This window comes from Salvia miltiorrhiza, chromosome 6 (genome assembly GCF_028751815.1).
Source record: "Salvia miltiorrhiza cultivar Shanhuang (shh) chromosome 6, IMPLAD_Smil_shh, whole genome shotgun sequence".
Taxonomy (NCBI): Eukaryota; Viridiplantae; Streptophyta; class Magnoliopsida; order Lamiales; family Lamiaceae; genus Salvia; species Salvia miltiorrhiza.
Window position 1 is genome coordinate 1619965 of NC_080392.1, and position 16710 is coordinate 1636674.

Genomic DNA, 16710 nt, shown 5'->3' on the forward strand with positions numbered 1-16710 from the left:
ACGAAAATAGTACTCCTTCTGTCCATAAATTTTTTTTTTTATCACAATATGGACCACACATGTTTTAGTAAAATTTTGAGTTGAATTGTTAGTGGTGTAAAGATCCGATTTTAAATGAGTCAAGTTGCATGGATCATACTAACTTCATGGATCATACTACTGCAAATAAAAATAACAAGTTTTTTGTGGACGGATCAAAGAAGAAATTGCGACAATTTTTCATAGAGGATGGAGTAATAAACATACAATCTTCGTGAACTGGATGAGTAATATACAATACCAAATATAAGGTGTAGATCATAATGAAACAATCTTAAAATCTATGTAGAAAAGAGCATGAAAATACAAGCACACAGATCATCGAATTGAGGCAATCACGATTTGGTTGAGAAAAAGATTTCAACACGCACAAAAACTAAGGTACAACCGGTTTGACCCGCACCCAAAATAGTGTTATTTATATGGTTCCGATCAGGATACGAGTTCGAGTCAGAGTGCATGTCAGGGTTTAAGTGATGGTGCAACACCGTTGTACGGTACGTCCAGTTGTACCCAAAACCACCTCTTTCACGCTACTATCATTGAAATCTGACCAGCTACGTGACTTAAGGAAACGAACCTGCAATTGTTCATTGCCATAGCTCTGTTGTTCTTCTTCAATACATTTTGCAGATTCCACCATCGTCGTGTTCCTGCTATCAACTTCAATCAGCTCAAGCGTCGGTATATCTCCAAAACCACATGGAATCTCCCTCAGATTATTGCATTCGTACAGAGTTAACCGCTCGAGCCTGGGAAAATGAGAGCTCTCCGTAACCCATTCAAGCAGATCAGTGCTGTCAATTAGTAGCACTTTCAGTTGACAGAATTCCCCTTCCGTCGTTTCCCATTGCGTTCCAAAGCAGGCTCGTCGTCTCAGTTTGAGCACTCGAAGATTAGGCAGCGCTCCGATCATCCTCATATCCTCCCATGGAAGTCTGCAGCCACTCAAGCTCAGCTTCCTCAGTGTTACTGGGAAAGCAATGTTATGAGACAGATCATCCTTCAAATTTGGATACGGCTCTGCATACAAACTCAGCTTCTCAAGCTTATGAAGATGAACAAGATTGTGCAGTTCATATCCTGACCATCCCATCTCGTAGGTGCCTTCATACGAGTAAGCGATTCCCAACTTCTTCAAGTTCGGCATCATTTCCATCATCCTCTCCGAGCACTTGAAATCTTGTACACGCGAGAGCGTGTGCAGGTTTTCCATACATGGCAAGCTCTCTGCAGACGGGTCGGGCAAGAAACAATCCAACAGTACAACGTGCCTCAACTGCGGCATTCTCCAAATTTCGAATCTCATACACCTCGAATTTAAGTATTCATCATTTAAACTATAGAACCTCACAACTTCATCATTTAAACTAAAGGATTGCAACTCAGTTCCACTCAGAATCCTCACAACTAAGGTCTGAAGATCGCGAAGCTGGTACAAGGAATCCGATACAAGCCTCAGCACCTTTCTAATAGATTCACATCTCAAACCAAGGTATCTCAAATGGATTAGCTCACTGATACACACACCAGAGCTGGATGATTCAAGTATTACAGTTAATCCATCCAACACCTTAAGAAGCCTAAATTCTTTCCAAGAATCCAACGCCCAATGCTTGAAAAGAAGGAGGGTATGCGTAGCTGAAACCATCTCTATGCTACCGGAGACATTACAAAACACACTTAGGCGGTTTGAATGCTCAACACCTCGAGGAAAGCTGCCGGAGAACTCATCAACGGTGCACACAAAATTCTCATCTCGACATTTCCTTAAACAGAGGCCTCTCAAGAGATCATGAATCTTCACTGTCCTGATCTTGCCATCAGATCCTTTCTTACTGATCAAAACAAGACTTTTTGCTACCAACTCTTCCAAATACTCATATCCCAACTCCTCCATATCTCTTGCTTCATTTGATGCCAGAAACCCCTCCGCCACCCATAACCTGATCAGTTTCGACACGTTGATCTCATAATCTTCTGGGAAACACCCCATGTACAGAAAGCAAGGCCTTAAACAACCAGGCAAGTACTCATAACTCAATGATAATATCTCAACAAATTTTTCATCATTTGTGTGAACAACTTTAGATACATTTCTAGCAATCTCTTCCCAATTGGCCTCACAAGAGAGAACTCCAGCTATTACAACAACTGCAAGTGGAAGCCCTCGACAGTTCTGTGCAATAACTTGTCCAATTTCCTCAAATTCGAGAGGGCAATCTCCATTTCCAAACACCCTCTCCTTAAGCAACCTCCAGCTTTGATCCACAGCCATCAACTGCATATGGTGAGGATGTAGAGAGTCGATGTGATAAGCTACGCTTAACTCCCTCGTAGTTACTATAATCCGACTCCCATTACGATCATCGGGAAAGATCAACCGTAGATCATCCCACACGTTCATATCCCACATATCATCCATCACAACGAGATATCTCCTCCCTTTCAAGCATTTGTATAAAGTTTCTTTCAATAACTCCTCGTGTTTATACTCATATGCTTCCTCATCCACATTATTGAGTGAACACAGGGCACTAACAAGAATTTCCTTTAATTGAAACCTTTGAGATATTGTTAACCAAACGCATAGATCAAAGCGATGAACACTCAAAGGGTCGTGGTAAGCATACCTAGCAAGAGTGGTCTTCCCGATGCCTCCCATCCCAACTGTTGAGTATCGACCCTCGTCGTCGTTGTTGAAGGCTTCCTTCTCCGGGGCAGCAAAGCAGCGGCAACACAGCGGCGGAACAGCAGCAGGGACGGCGGCGGCAGGGGCAGCAGCAGCGGCAGCTGTCCTCCGGCAACAACGCAGCAGCAACAGCGGCGCAGCAACGAGGTAGCAGCAGCCTCGACAACCTGCAAGGAAAAACACACAAAGAGAGGAACAAGGGGCGTCGATCTTCTCGGCTCAGGTACAGCTCTCTTCCTCTCGATCACGCACACACTAAGCCACGAAGAATCACAAAGGGGACGTTGCTCTCGCCGGCACCACAATCGGCCAACAACCCTTACACCTTCACCGGTAGCACCTCCACACAAAGGAAGAACACTAAGCAATTTTCGTCTTCCCAACAGCCACAGACCAAGGGCTCTTTAAATAGCCTACCATAGAAGGATCTAGAGAAGGAAGGTGAAGAGGTTCATGGGGGAGAAGAAGCGCAGGGGTCACAGCCCCAAAAGGGCACTAATTTTCGACTGGAAGGGGGGAAATGGGAGGGCTGCCAAGGATAGGGCATGGGCTTGTTGGGCCAAATTTGGGCCAACTAACAACATCTCCACCTTTGGCCCAATCACGGTATTGTGTGCATCAAAGAGGAAGCTGTACCATAATCATCATCGCCGAGCCCCCTGTTAAATCACAAAGAAATAACAGGGAAACACAAGACCACAAAGGTCAACGGGTAAACTAACCAAGTCAATTCCTGCAAAACACAAACAAGAGAAAGACAACCACCAAGCACGAAGCACACTAACACAAAGTTAGTCTAGCACAAAGTGCCACAAAGAGCTAGCACAGATCACAAAGTACACATGATCACAAAGATAACATGCGACACAAACGGTCATCACAAAGAAAAACTCACAAAGCCACAAAGCCTAAACAATCACAAAGAACAACACTAAGGCATTAAGAAAGAGCTCCACCTTAGAACACATCACTATTGGTTTCATTACCAATTACATTAGCATGCTCTACATCTTGTTTTTTCTTAGGGTGAGGACAATCCTTAATATAGTGACCAGTTTCACCACAGTTATAGCACTTCCTAGGCTTATATCTATGATTAGACTTATCATTAAATCTCTTTTCACCCCTAACATGCATGACTTTGTCCGGTTCTTGAACACAAATATTAGAATTTAAATCTAATTCCTTATTCTTTAAAGCACTCACAACAGTGTCAAGAGTCACATTATCTCTACCATACTTAATAGCAGATTTAACATCACTGTAAGAGTCAGGAATAGCATTTAAAAGAGCATACGGAGCATACTCATCAATATGTTTATCACCCGTCAGTTTTATATCTTGAACTAACTTAGTGAATTCATCAACATTTTCATCAATTTTCTTATTCAAATCAAGTTTGAAACGGAAAAACCTTTCAATCAAAAATATCTTAGACGGCAACGAGGTTCCAGTGTACAACTCCTCTAACTTAGACCATAGTTCTTTAGCAGAAGTCATTCTCCCTACTTTTCTAAGAACACACTCAGACAAGTTGAGAACAATAGCAGACAAGGCAAGACGATTCAATTGAGTTTTCTTTTTCTCATCAACATCTTCATCATACGAATCATCAATTACTTGATAAACATTTTGTTGAATTAAAATACATTCCATTTTCTGCTGCCAAAAACCGAAGTCCGTTTTACCATTAAAAGGAGCTAAACCATAATTTGCCAAAGAAGACATCGCAACACGAAGCAAATAATCACAAAGACTCACAAAGATTGACAACCACAGAGTTTACAGCGGAAGTAAAAAATAAGAGACCAAAAACACTATTCACGAAAACACTATTCACATGAATAGTAACAGCGGAAAATTAATTAAAACAGAAAACAGAATTCGACACACGAATCCTAGATATCTACCAGCAGATAAGCACCAAGCCTAAACTGCACCAGATGGCAGCAACTAGAAATTGAAAAACAAGAGAGGTTTAAGCCGCTTTACCAGAGCGGGATCCTAAGGTCAGGACCCCGACTTACCAATGCGACGACGAGGTCAACCGTGGCTCTGATACCACTGTTGAGTATCGACCCTCGTCGTCGTTGTTGAAGGCTTCCTTCTCCGGGGCAGCAAAGCAGCGGCAACACAGCGGCGGAACAGCAGCAGGGACGGCGGCGGCAGGGGCAGCAGCAGCGGCAGCTGTCCTCCGGCAACAACGCAGCAGCAACAGCGGCGCAGCAACGAGGTAGCAGCAGCCTCGACAACCTGCAAGGAAAAACACACAAAGAGAGGAACAAGGGGCGTCGATCTTCTCGGCTCAGGTACAGCTCTCTTCCTCTCGATCACGCACACACTAAGCCACGAAGAATCACAAAGGGGACGTTGCTCTCGCCGGCACCACAATCGGCCAACAACCCTTACACCTTCACCGGTAGCACCTCCACACAAAGGAAGAACACTAAGCAATTTTCGTCTTCCCAACAGCCACAGACCAAGGGCTCTTTAAATAGCCTACCATAGAAGGATCTAGAGAAGGAAGGTGAAGAGGTTCATGGGGGAGAAGAAGCGCAGGGGTCACAGCCCCAAAAGGGCACTAATTTTCGACTGGAAGGGGGGAAATGGGAGGGCTGCCAAGGATAGGGCATGGGCTTGTTGGGCCAAATTTGGGCCAACTAACAACACCAACAATGGGGATTACTTTAAGCTGAGATGATCCTCCACAGAGCTCATTCTTTATCTTCAGCAAGTCTTCTTCGATCCCAATAATGCAATCAGAGGGCCTTGGATTGTTCATGCTGCTTTGGATCTGCATTGCTGTTGGCTTTTGTGAATTACTTCAAAAAGTTTTTTTTTTTTTTTTTTGAAGGAACTTCAAAAAGATTAAACCTTGCAAAATTGGATTTTTCTTTTTCTCAGCTAACCAAACAACAATAAATTGCCGAGATAATCAACTTGTATGTGTAGACCCCACCACAAGCAATCAAAGTTGATCGACTAATTGCGTTGCGTGGTGTGTTGGACAAATGGTTAGAGTCAAAGATTTTGGATTTGAGTTTTTGTAGCATAATTTTTTTTTATATTGTTAATTTATAAAAAAAAATTGATCGACTGCATTCTTTTACTGGCTAACAAGATTTTTATAAGAAATTATTATTATTATTATTATTATTATTATTATTATTATTATTATTATTATTATTATTATTATTATTATTATTATTTTTAATCGTAAATTCGAGTTTTAAAGCTTGAATTAATAACCAATAGTAATATTTTTAGCCTAAAGATGAGAAAAAGTAAAGCAATTTTAAAATTTAAAATTAAAAATTAGTGACCGGTTAATTTAGGGCATAATGGACGATAAATTTAATTTTCATGTATTGATATTAAATTGAGTTAATTGCCTATAAATACACGAACTATACTCAAATTTTGGTTTTTGACAAAATCTATTTTTTGGTCAAAAAATACATAAACTATTATATTTTTGGAATTTGATCGGAGTCGAAAGTTTATCAGCTAATAAATTGATTATCTGAATTCTGATGGGCAATCCGAAGGTACCGTTGGAAAGCTCTTAATGTTATCTTTCTAATGATACTTATATTGTTGAGTTTTGATAATTGAAAGTAGTAAAAAAAATGGCATAAAAGTCGAGGTCACGAAACTCAATATTTTTTTTTCCTTTTTTCAATCACTTTCGATTACCAAAACCCAACAATATAAGTATCATTAGAAAGACAACGTCAATAGCTTTCCAATTGTACCTTCAGATTGGCCATCAGAATTCAGACAATCAAGTTATTGGCCAACGAACTTTTGGGGTCATGTCAAATTCCAAAAAATTAAAAGTTTATGTATTTTTGGACCAAAAAGATAGATTTGGTTAAAAATCAAAATTTGGATATAGTTTGTGTATTTATAGGCAATTAACCCTTTTAAATTTTACATTGATTATATATAAAACATTGATATCTACTTAATTTATAATATTATCATTAAAATTGGTTTGAAATGATTTTCAAATTGATTTTAAATTGCAGAACTAGTATTTTCCAACAGTATTGATTATTATGTAATGATTTCATGCACAAGTTAAATCGCCTACTCAATTTCTAATTTTTAAAATAAAAAATTACTCTATCCGTCCACGAATTAAAGTCCTATTTGACCTTAAATTTTTGTTCACTGAATAAAATTTTATTGTGTTTTTTTGTACCTTTTTACTCTTTTTCTTTTTCTATATTTATTACTTTTGTTACTAATTGACCACCTTACAACATTTTTATCACTTTTATATTTTATATAGTATTTGTTAAATTTTATCATTAGTGAACTCACTCCACAGCACTTTTATCACTTTAGTCAATTATTTTTTTTTTCATTCACAATATTTTTATTAATTTTCTTAATTTTCATGTTAAGCATGAAATGAGACTTTAATTTATAAGCGGATAGAGTAATTGAGGACTTTTAAAAACCATTATTCAAAGTTTTCTGGATGAATGTGAGTCATGTGACAGCTAGTGAAACAACAATAAATTGTCGAGATAATCAACTTGCATGTATAAACCCCACCACAACCTACAAGCAATCAAAGTTGATCAAACATTTATGTAAAATGGAGATGCATTTTGTTTTTTGTTTTTTTTGTTTTTTTGTTTTTTTTTTCTTTTTCTAATGAACAATTAAACAAGATTTTATTTAAGAGTATTATTGATTTTTAAAAGACACAAAATCTCCTGTACATCCGGGTGTATCGTACACTCAAGTTGATTCATACTCAGATTTTGACTCACATTTTCATTCAAATTCGCATCCTGACCCAAATTGTGTAAATGACACTATTCAGTTATACAAATGACACTGCTTATAATTAGGGATGGCAATCGGGTACGACGAGTACGGATAGTGACTATCCATACCCATACCCACGAACTAAATGGATAGTGATTGCTACCCACGAAACTATCCATGGATATCAAATGGTATCCAAACCCGCTACCCGCGGATACCCGCTACCCGTCGGGTATCCGCGAAACCCGCTATCCGACGGGTATCCGTCACCCACTATCCTACGGATACCCGTTATCCGCCGGATACCCACTATCCGCCGGATACCCACTATTCGCTGGATACCCACGAAATAGAATTTAAATATAAATTTACAACAAATTTAATAGAAAAAAAAATCAACACAAATATCATAGTTCAAATCCACAAATTGTTTGGTTTAGCTGACTTATTAGAAACCCATATTGTTTGGACCTATTTTAAAATATAAAATACTAGCCCATAATCTCAAAATATGTATTCAAAGCCCATATTTTATAGAATTTTTTGTGGATATTTGACGGATAATTGACGGGTATTTTTCGCGGGTAAACGGGTTTCGCGGGTATGGATAGTAAGTATCCAAACCCATACCCACGAACTAAATGGATAGTGAATTGCACCCACGAAACTATCCGTGGATATCAAATGGTATCCAAACCCACCCTAATGGGTTCGGGTTTTCGCGGATATCCGCTACCCGCGGGTAGATTGTCATCCCTACTTATAATTGACACTATTCAATTATATAAATGACACTGTAACATTTTAAAATATTATAGTGTCATTTTCAATCTTATAGTGTTATTTAAAATATTATAATGTCATTTACAATCTTATAGTGCCAATTACAAGAAGTGTCATTTATATTTATGAATAGTGTCAATTACACATAATGTCATTTACAATATTATAGTGTCATTTGTATAACATAATAGTGTCAATTACAGACAATGTTATTTATATAATTGAATAGTGTCATTTACACAATTTGAATCAGAATGCTAATTTGAATCAGAATGCGGGTCAGGATTTAGGTACGAGTCAACCCGAATGTACGATACACCCGAGTGCATCCAAGACCGTCTCTTTAAAAAAAAGGATGCATATTGAAAATTGAAATAAAACGTTTGACTTTCCACCCTAAAAATAAGCCCCAAACTAAGTCTTCTTCGATCCCAACAATGCAATCAGAGGGCCTTGGATTTTTCATGCTGCTTTGGATCTGCATTGCTGTTGGCTTTTATGAACTACTACTTCAAAAAGATTCAACCTTGCAAAATTGGATTATTTTTTTTTTCTCCCAGTCCATCAAATAATTTGGGACAAGCAATGGATGAATGTGAGAGCTAACCAAAACTTCAATGAATTGTGGAGATAATTAACTTGTATGTGTAGACCCCACCACAACCACAAGCAATCAATGTTGATCAAACCTTATACAGAAATGGGGTTGCATTTTGTATAACCGAATCACGTCATTTACACGGTTTGGATCAGGATGCAGGTTAAGGTCAGGGTGCGGATCAGGTGCAACTGATTGCACCCAAAACCAGCTCTAGATTTAATTAAGGCGGATGCATCAAAGCGTGGATCTAATGATTAACATTCCCTTATTTTCCCTAATTTTTTTCATATAAAGAAATGACTCAAAATAGTTGAGAGTTTTGAGACGGCTAAAAGAGGAATACGATTCAAACTAGTTGGGACAGAGGGAGTAGTTGAGAGATGTATATAAAGTGTAGAAGAAGGTTCAATATTTATTTTGTAAATATCGAGTGTCAATGTAGTTTAAAATATAAGTGATAGTTTCTAAAAAAGAAAAGCATGCAATTTGTATGGACCAACGAAAATAGTACTCCTTCTGTCAATAATTTTTTTTTATCACAATATGGACTGCACATGTTTTAGTAAAATTTTGAGTTGAATTGTTAGTGGTGTAAAGATCCCATTTTAAATGAGTGAAATTGCGTGGATCATACTACTACAAATAAAAATAACAAGTTTTTTGTGGACGGATCAAAGAAGAAATTGCGACAATTTTTCATAGAGGATGGAGTAATAAACATACAATCTTCGTGAACGGATGAAGTAATATACAATACCAAATATAAGGTGTAGATAATAATGAAGCAATCTTAAAATCTATGTAGAAAAGACCATGAAAAAACAAGCACACAGATCATCGAATTGAGGCAATCACGATTTGGTTGAGAAGAAGGATTTCAACACGCACAAAAACTAAGGTACAACCGGTTTGACCCGCACCCAAATAGAGTTATTTATATGGTTCGGATCAGGATACGAGTTCGAGTCAGCGTGCATGTCAGGGTTTAAGTGATGGTGCAAAACTGTTGTACAGTACGCCCAATTGTACCCAAACCCACCTCTTTCACACTACTATCATTGAAATCTGACCAGCTACGTGACTTAAGGAAACGAACCTGCAATTGTTCATTGCCATAGCTCTGTTGTTCTTCTTCAATACATTTTGCAGATTCCACCATCGTCGTGTTCCTGCTATCAACTTCAATCAGCTCAAGCGTCGGTATATCTCCAAAACCACATGGAATCTCCCTCAGATTATCGCATTCGTACAGAGTTAACCGCTTGAGCCTGGGAAAATGAGAGCTCTCTGTTATCCATTCAAGCAGATCAGTGCTGTCAATTAGTAGCACTTTCAGTTGACAGAATTCCCCTTCCCTCGTTTCCCATTGCGTTCCAAAGCAGGCTCGTCGTCTCAGTTTGAGCACTCGAAGATTAGGCAGCACTCCGATCATCCTCATATCCTCCCATGGAAGTCTGCAGCCACTCAAGCTCAGCTTCCTCAGTGTTACTGGGAAAGCAATGTTATGAGACAGATCATCCTTCAAATTTGGATACGGTTCTGCATACAAACTCAGCTTCTCAAGCCTATGAAGATGAACAAGATTGTGCAGTTCATATCCTGACCATCCCATCTCGTACGTGCCACCATACGAGTAAACGATTCCCAACTTCTTCAAGTTCGGCATCATTTCCAACATCCTCTCCGAGCACTTGAAATCTTGTACACGCGAGAGTGTATGCAGGTTTTCCATACACGGCAAGCTCCCTGCAGGCGGGTCGGGCAAGAAACCATTCAACAGCACAACGTGCCTCAACTGTGGCGTTTCCCAAATTTGAAATTCCATACACGACTTATTTAAGGATCCTCACATCTAAACTTGAAAATTGGGTCTCAGCTCTACTCAGAATCCTCACAACTAAGGTCTGAAGATCGCGAAGCTGGCACAAGGAATACGATACAATCGTCAGCAGCTTCGTCTCAGGTTCACATGTAAAACCAAGGTATCTCAAATGAATTAGCTCACTGATATACACAAGAGATGATCCAAGTGTCACACTTAATGCATCGAACACCTTAAGAAGTCTAAATTCTACCCACGAAGCCAACGCCCAATGCTTGAAAAGAAGGACGGTATGCATAGCTGAAACCATCTCAATGCTACCGGAGACATTACAAAACACACTTAGGCGGTTTGAATGCTCAATGCCTTGAGGAAAGCTGCCGGAGAACTCATCAACGGTGCACAGAAAATTCTCATCTCGACATTTCCTTAAACAGAGGCCTCTCAAGAGATCATGGATCTTCACTGTCCTGATCTTGCCATCAGATCCTTTCTTATTGATCAAGACAAGACTTTTTGCTACTAACTCTTCCAAATACTCATATCCCAACTCCTCCATCTCTCTTGCTTCATTTGATGCCAGAAACCCCTCCGCCACCCATAACCTGATCAGTTTCGACACGTTGATCTCATAATCTTCTGGGAAACAACCCATGTACAGAAAGCAAGGCCTTAGACGACCAGGCAAGTACTCATAACTCAACGACAATATCTCAATAAATTTTTCATAACTTGTGTGAACAAATTTAGATACATTTCTAGCAATCTCTTCCCAATTGGCCTCACAAGAGAGAACTCCAGCTATTACAACAACTGCAAGTGGAAGCCCTCGACAGTTCTGTGCAATAACTTGTCCAATTTCCTCAAATTCGAGAGGGCAATCTCCATTTCCAAACACCCTCCCCTTAAGCAACCTCCAGCTTTGATCCACAGCCATCAACTGCATTTGATGAGGATGTAAAGAGTCGATGTAAGAAGCTACGCTCAACTCCCTCGTAGTTACTATAATCCGACTCCCATTCCGATCATCGGGAAAGATCCCCCGTAGATCATCCCACACATTCATATCCCACATATCATCCATTACAACGAGATATCTCATCCCTTTCAAGCGTTTATATACAGTTTCTTTCAATAACTCATCGTACACACGCTCATATGCTTCCTCATCCACATTATTGAGTGAACACAGGGCACTAACAAGAATTTCCCTTAATTGAAACCTTTGAGATATTGTTAACCAAACGCATAGATCAAAGCGATGAACACTCAAAGGGTCGTGGTAAGCATACCTAGCAAGAGTGGTTTTCCCGATGCCTCCCATCCCAACAATGGGGATGACTCTAAGCTGAGATGATCCTCCACAGAGCTCACTCTTTATCTTCAGCAAATCTTCTTCGATCCCAACAATGCAATCAGAGGGCCTTGGATTGTTCATGCTGCTTTGGATCTGCATTGCTGTTGGCTTTTATGAACTACCACTTCAAAAAGATTCAACCTTGCAAAATTGGGGGTTTTTTTTTTTCTCCCAGTCCATCAAATAATTCGGGACAAGCAATGGATGAATGTGAGAGCTAGCCAAACATCAATGAATTTTGGAGATAACCACACGCAATCAAAGTTGGTCAAACCTTATACAGAAATGGGGTTGCATTTTGTTTTTTTTGTTTTTTTTTTTTAAATGAACAATTAAAAAAAAGGCCTTATTAGGTTGGAAGTTGGAACGTTTAACTTTCCAGTTTCCACCCTAAAAATAATCCCCAAAATTACTTTAACCTTTTAACCTTTTACCCCCCAATTTATTTTCTACAGTTTACTTCTCCCCTCCCCACCTTCCGATCCACCTGTCACCGTCGCATCCACCGCCGGCGTTGCTTCAGCGAGAAACCGTGAGTCTTTCGAGATTTATTTTACATTCCATCTCAGTGGTGTTAAAACCACGCTGTTGATTTGTCGTGGTTTAGTTAACAGTTTTGAAACAGATCACTTTTACAACCAAGTGAGAAGAAGATGGTTCGAAGAGGTTGTCGCACCAGCAAACACGAGAGCTCTCATCGATTCTTCAAAGTCATGTTTGGCAAGAACCACTCAAAATTTATGGTACTAAAACCTCTCTCTCTCTCTCTCTCTCTCACTGTTAGCTGTTTTTATTACTCCATATTGCTTCTTTTCTCTCTCTCATTCTTCTGGCGAATCTGTGGATTTAGGGTTCTGTGCTCTCTGTCAGGGCATTGCGTTTAAATATGTTATATCTATGCAGTGGTTAAACTAGAAATCTTTTCTGCAGCACTTCAGTTTTATGTGAATTTTCTTCGCACAATCAACTGAGTATATTTATTACGTTGGTTTAGCTCCTGCATGGATGATTGTAATCTCCTGTTTACTTGCTCTTTTATCGGCTTGTTATTTTTGCGATTAATTTGATAACATAACGCTATGAATAATTAAATGAAGTTGTGGATCTTGTGTGTGGCTATCACATTTTTTATGCTATGTAAAGACCAAAAATTACTATAGTTGGGTAGCAGGTTTAGCAGGCAATTAGATGCATCATGTTAAAAGCATCTGCCATGGTGCATTTATCTTGTCAACCAGAAACCATATAAAAGCAAGGATCACAAATTCTTGTTGCTTGGTTTCAATATATTTGAGCAAGAAGAGAATAGCAAAGATTGCAACTTGTCATTTGTCCTCAAATAGCTTATCTTCAGACTTGAACTTTTCCGTAAAATATGCTTAAAACGCGATAAACCAGTAAAGAACTCGAAAGACTTAGATTGACGGCCATTTGCATCTGTCAAATTCTTGGGTGTAATTGTGCTATTAAGTTGGGGGGTTTTGATTTATTTTGTGCCAAGACAAACTTTAGGGGATTTGTGAATCACTTTGAACATTAAGTGCATTTATGCTCCTTATCCCAAATATTAATGATGTTAGTCCAGTCATGTGATCACATTTAAAAGTGCTGCATGTTGGACCACTTTGTCTACACAAGATACTTTTGGCATGTGAAATTCCTTTCCCACACAGATTAAACTATGAACCATTTGAAAAGTAAAAATGATTATTTTATCTCAATTCTAAGTGGGCTTAATCCTCTCTTTGAATGTTCACCTTTTGTCGAAATGAACAAATAAAAATTTCAAATTCTTTTGCAGTACTTGCCTCCGAAGTTTGCGCAAAGAGTGAAGCACTTGTTGACTAATCAAAAAACTGAACTTAAGGATTCACTTGGGCAGCGATGGTCTGTAACACTGTCTCTTGTCGATGGAGCCCTTGCATTCCAAATGGGTTGGGAAGAGTTTTATCTATACCATGGTCTCAAAGAAGGACAGCTGTTACTATTTAAGTACAAGGAAAGCCATTTTACTGTTCGTATTTTTGGAACAAGTGCCTGTGAGAGAACAAACTTTAATAATGAAATGCCTGGTCGGAGAAAAAAGCGTAAGAGATGCCAAGGGACAACTTCAGAAGATGAAGCACATCAGACAGCTGGTGTAAAGTCAGATATATCCATCTCGGCCTCCGGAGATGAATCTCAAAACCGTATAACCAAGCTTGCGGTTGACTTAAGCTTTGAGATGGAAAACGGAACATTTGATGCAAAGAAAGCTGAGGGTGCTGTAATCAAACTTTTGGACGCTAGTACTGAAACTGAACAGCGTGATGTCTTTGATAATGCATCAGACAAAGGATTATCCTTATCTAGTAATTGGGTTCTAGAACCAACCAACCCAGCAGGGAGAGATGAGGATGCTCAAATGGGTGTGATCGAGACAGATCTAATCACAAGAACTACTGGTGATGATGCTATGGAGCAGACTAAGACAACTGCAGAGGATGCTCAAATGGGTGTGATTGAGACAGATCTAATCACAAGTACTACTGGTGATGATGCTATGGAGCAGACGAAGACATCTGCAGAGGATGCTCAAATGGGTGCCATGAAGACAAATCTAATCACAAGTAATACTGGTGACATTTCTATTGACAAGTTTGTGACAGCGTCGGATGCGAAAACAGCAATTTCTCATACTGAAATCACAGACCAGATTCGGAAAAAAGTGGGTGGCACTCAAATGACTCCTCATTCACATCAGGCAGGTGGCCATTCTGGTGATGCTTTTATGAAATGGTTTTATCATGAGAAACCTTCTGATGACAATAAAATGAAGAAGATCATGCTCAAGAATGGTATGGGAACTTGCTGTGACTCAGCTCATTCTGTTTTTAAAATATCATAATAGACAGTTTTGTGTGTTATTATATTATTCATTAACCAGTGATATCTGTTGCATTTGGTAAACCAGAACCGTTTAGTCTATCTCCTTCCATAGGAGGTAGTAAAATTTCAGAAGGGGGACATGTGGCAAAAAGCAAATTTGGTGATTCCTTCTCCAGTGCAACTTTCGAAAATCCATTAGGTTTGTCCTCTGTCTCACTTTATCAAGAGATGTCTCAAGTTTCATTTGATGGTTTAATAATGATATACAGGACTACGTGCCATTAAGAAAGAAGTCAAGATGGAAGACACAGCCAATGTTTTTCATCAAGGATCTTGTGGTGGTGCGTTCTAGCCTTCTCGCATTTGAACTAAGTGATGTTGTTTTTCTATGTATTTGCATATATGCAACTATGTGGATGCTTTGAAGCAAGTTCTCAAGAACACATCTATCCGAAACCCATTAAATTCCTATACAAATGTTCATGAAATGCAGGAAAGGAGCTACCCCCGGTGTGTAACCAACCCCAGATGATTTCTCCACTAGTAGTAAAAGTTGAACCTGATCTGCCATATGAAACAGGCATATTGGATACTATCAGTTCGTCAATTCGTCCATTTTCAGCTGAAGTAGAATCCCAATCACTCCTGGTATTCAGTTTTTGTCGTCCTTTCTTTTTTATTGTTTGTGAATTGCTATTTTATCCCATCTGAACTCATCGATGACTTGGCCTTATTGCTAGAAGATAGTGAAAGATGCACAGAAATTTGCATATACATTCCTACTCAAGTGATGTAAAAATAAAGTTTTTACTGTGGAAGGGCAATATATGCACCATCCCACATATTCACCACTACCCCACCATGACTAGCACTAACATCAGTTGCAATTTAACCATGATAGTTAATATAACTGAGCCCCTTAAGTTGGGTTATTGAAAACCATGCCAACCTCTACATAGATTAGATGGCTATTCGACACTGTTGATTAACTGATCACTCTGATACCTTCCATCTTTTTTTTTAATTCTGCATATTCCGTTACCTCTCTGCCATGCTTTATGTAGGTGGTGCCACAGAGTATAGGAAGGAGATTGAGGGGTCAGACAGTGAGAGGTGCGACGGTTGTATTTCTGAGAGACTCGGTTCGAAGGCTATGGCCAGTTGTCTTCCGTGAAAATGCTGGTCGTAGAGCATTGACTATTAACTGGACTGAATTCTGCGAGCAAGACAACGTTAAGCCAGGAGATAAATGCGAGTTTCAAGTTGAAAATGATACATTGTTCGTTTACAGGGTCGATGTTGCTCGTGGATCTAGCTGATTTCCTCACTAGCAAATACAGAGTTTGTTGTGCAGCTAACTTAGCCATTCGAAGCTGAAATATTAGATGAAGCTATGCAGATTTTGTAGGTCTTTGTAACCTTTTCTTAGGCACCTGATGCCCTAAAATTTAGTAATGCTATTGTGTTAATATTTTGGCTGATCTCTAGCTATTTGTGAATGCCCTTTTTCTGCGTGGAGTTTTGGTTTTTGGCATCATTTGTAACCCTGTTTTATTTGGACGTGCATTTCTTTTAATTTCTTTTCGTATTTTTCTCATATTGTCTGGCAGGTTACATACTACTATGGATTTTGAATTTAAACTCACCTCTATTTAAAAACAAAAAACAGGAAAAATAAAACATGAAATAGCAATAAAATTACTTGAGAATGTATAATGAAAACTTTGTTTGGGAAATATAAGAAATTGGAATCATTTCTTGTA

General features: G+C 39.0%; 3 protein-coding genes and 1 pseudogene across 4 annotated transcripts in view; 1 reads left to right on the forward strand and 3 right to left on the reverse strand.

Annotated features, from left to right (window-relative positions):
* LOC130987821 (uncharacterized) overlaps window positions 1–16710 on the reverse strand; it is a 551243-nt gene that overhangs the window by 120959 nt on the left and 413574 nt on the right. The gene's annotated exons all lie outside the window — the stretch shown is intronic.
* LOC130990037 (putative late blight resistance protein homolog R1B-16) lies at window positions 509–4459 on the reverse strand. The gene is made up of 5 exons (XM_057914239.1): window positions 3725–4459; window positions 3535–3639; window positions 3454–3464; window positions 3368–3390; window positions 509–2898 (listed from the first exon to the last, which is right to left on the reverse strand). The coding sequence occupies exons 1-5, from the start codon at window positions 4457–4459 to the stop codon at window positions 509–511; spliced, it is 3264 nt and encodes a 1087-aa protein (XP_057770222.1).
* LOC130987833 (putative late blight resistance protein homolog R1B-16) lies at window positions 9743–12363 on the reverse strand (annotated as a pseudogene).
* Window positions 12676–16428, forward strand: LOC130987794 (B3 domain-containing protein Os02g0598200-like). Of its 2 annotated transcripts, none has more exons than XM_057911471.1 (6): window positions 12676–12822; window positions 13881–14916; window positions 15033–15146; window positions 15217–15288; window positions 15441–15595; window positions 16012–16428. In XM_057911471.1, the coding sequence occupies exons 1-6, from the start codon at window positions 12733–12735 to the stop codon at window positions 16264–16266; spliced, it is 1722 nt and encodes a 573-aa protein (XP_057767454.1). In that variant the 5' UTR covers window positions 12676–12732; the 3' UTR covers window positions 16267–16428. The 2 variants fall into 2 exon arrangements, with proteins under 2 accessions (XP_057767454.1, XP_057767455.1); XM_057911472.1 differs by having other exon boundaries at window positions 15217–15285.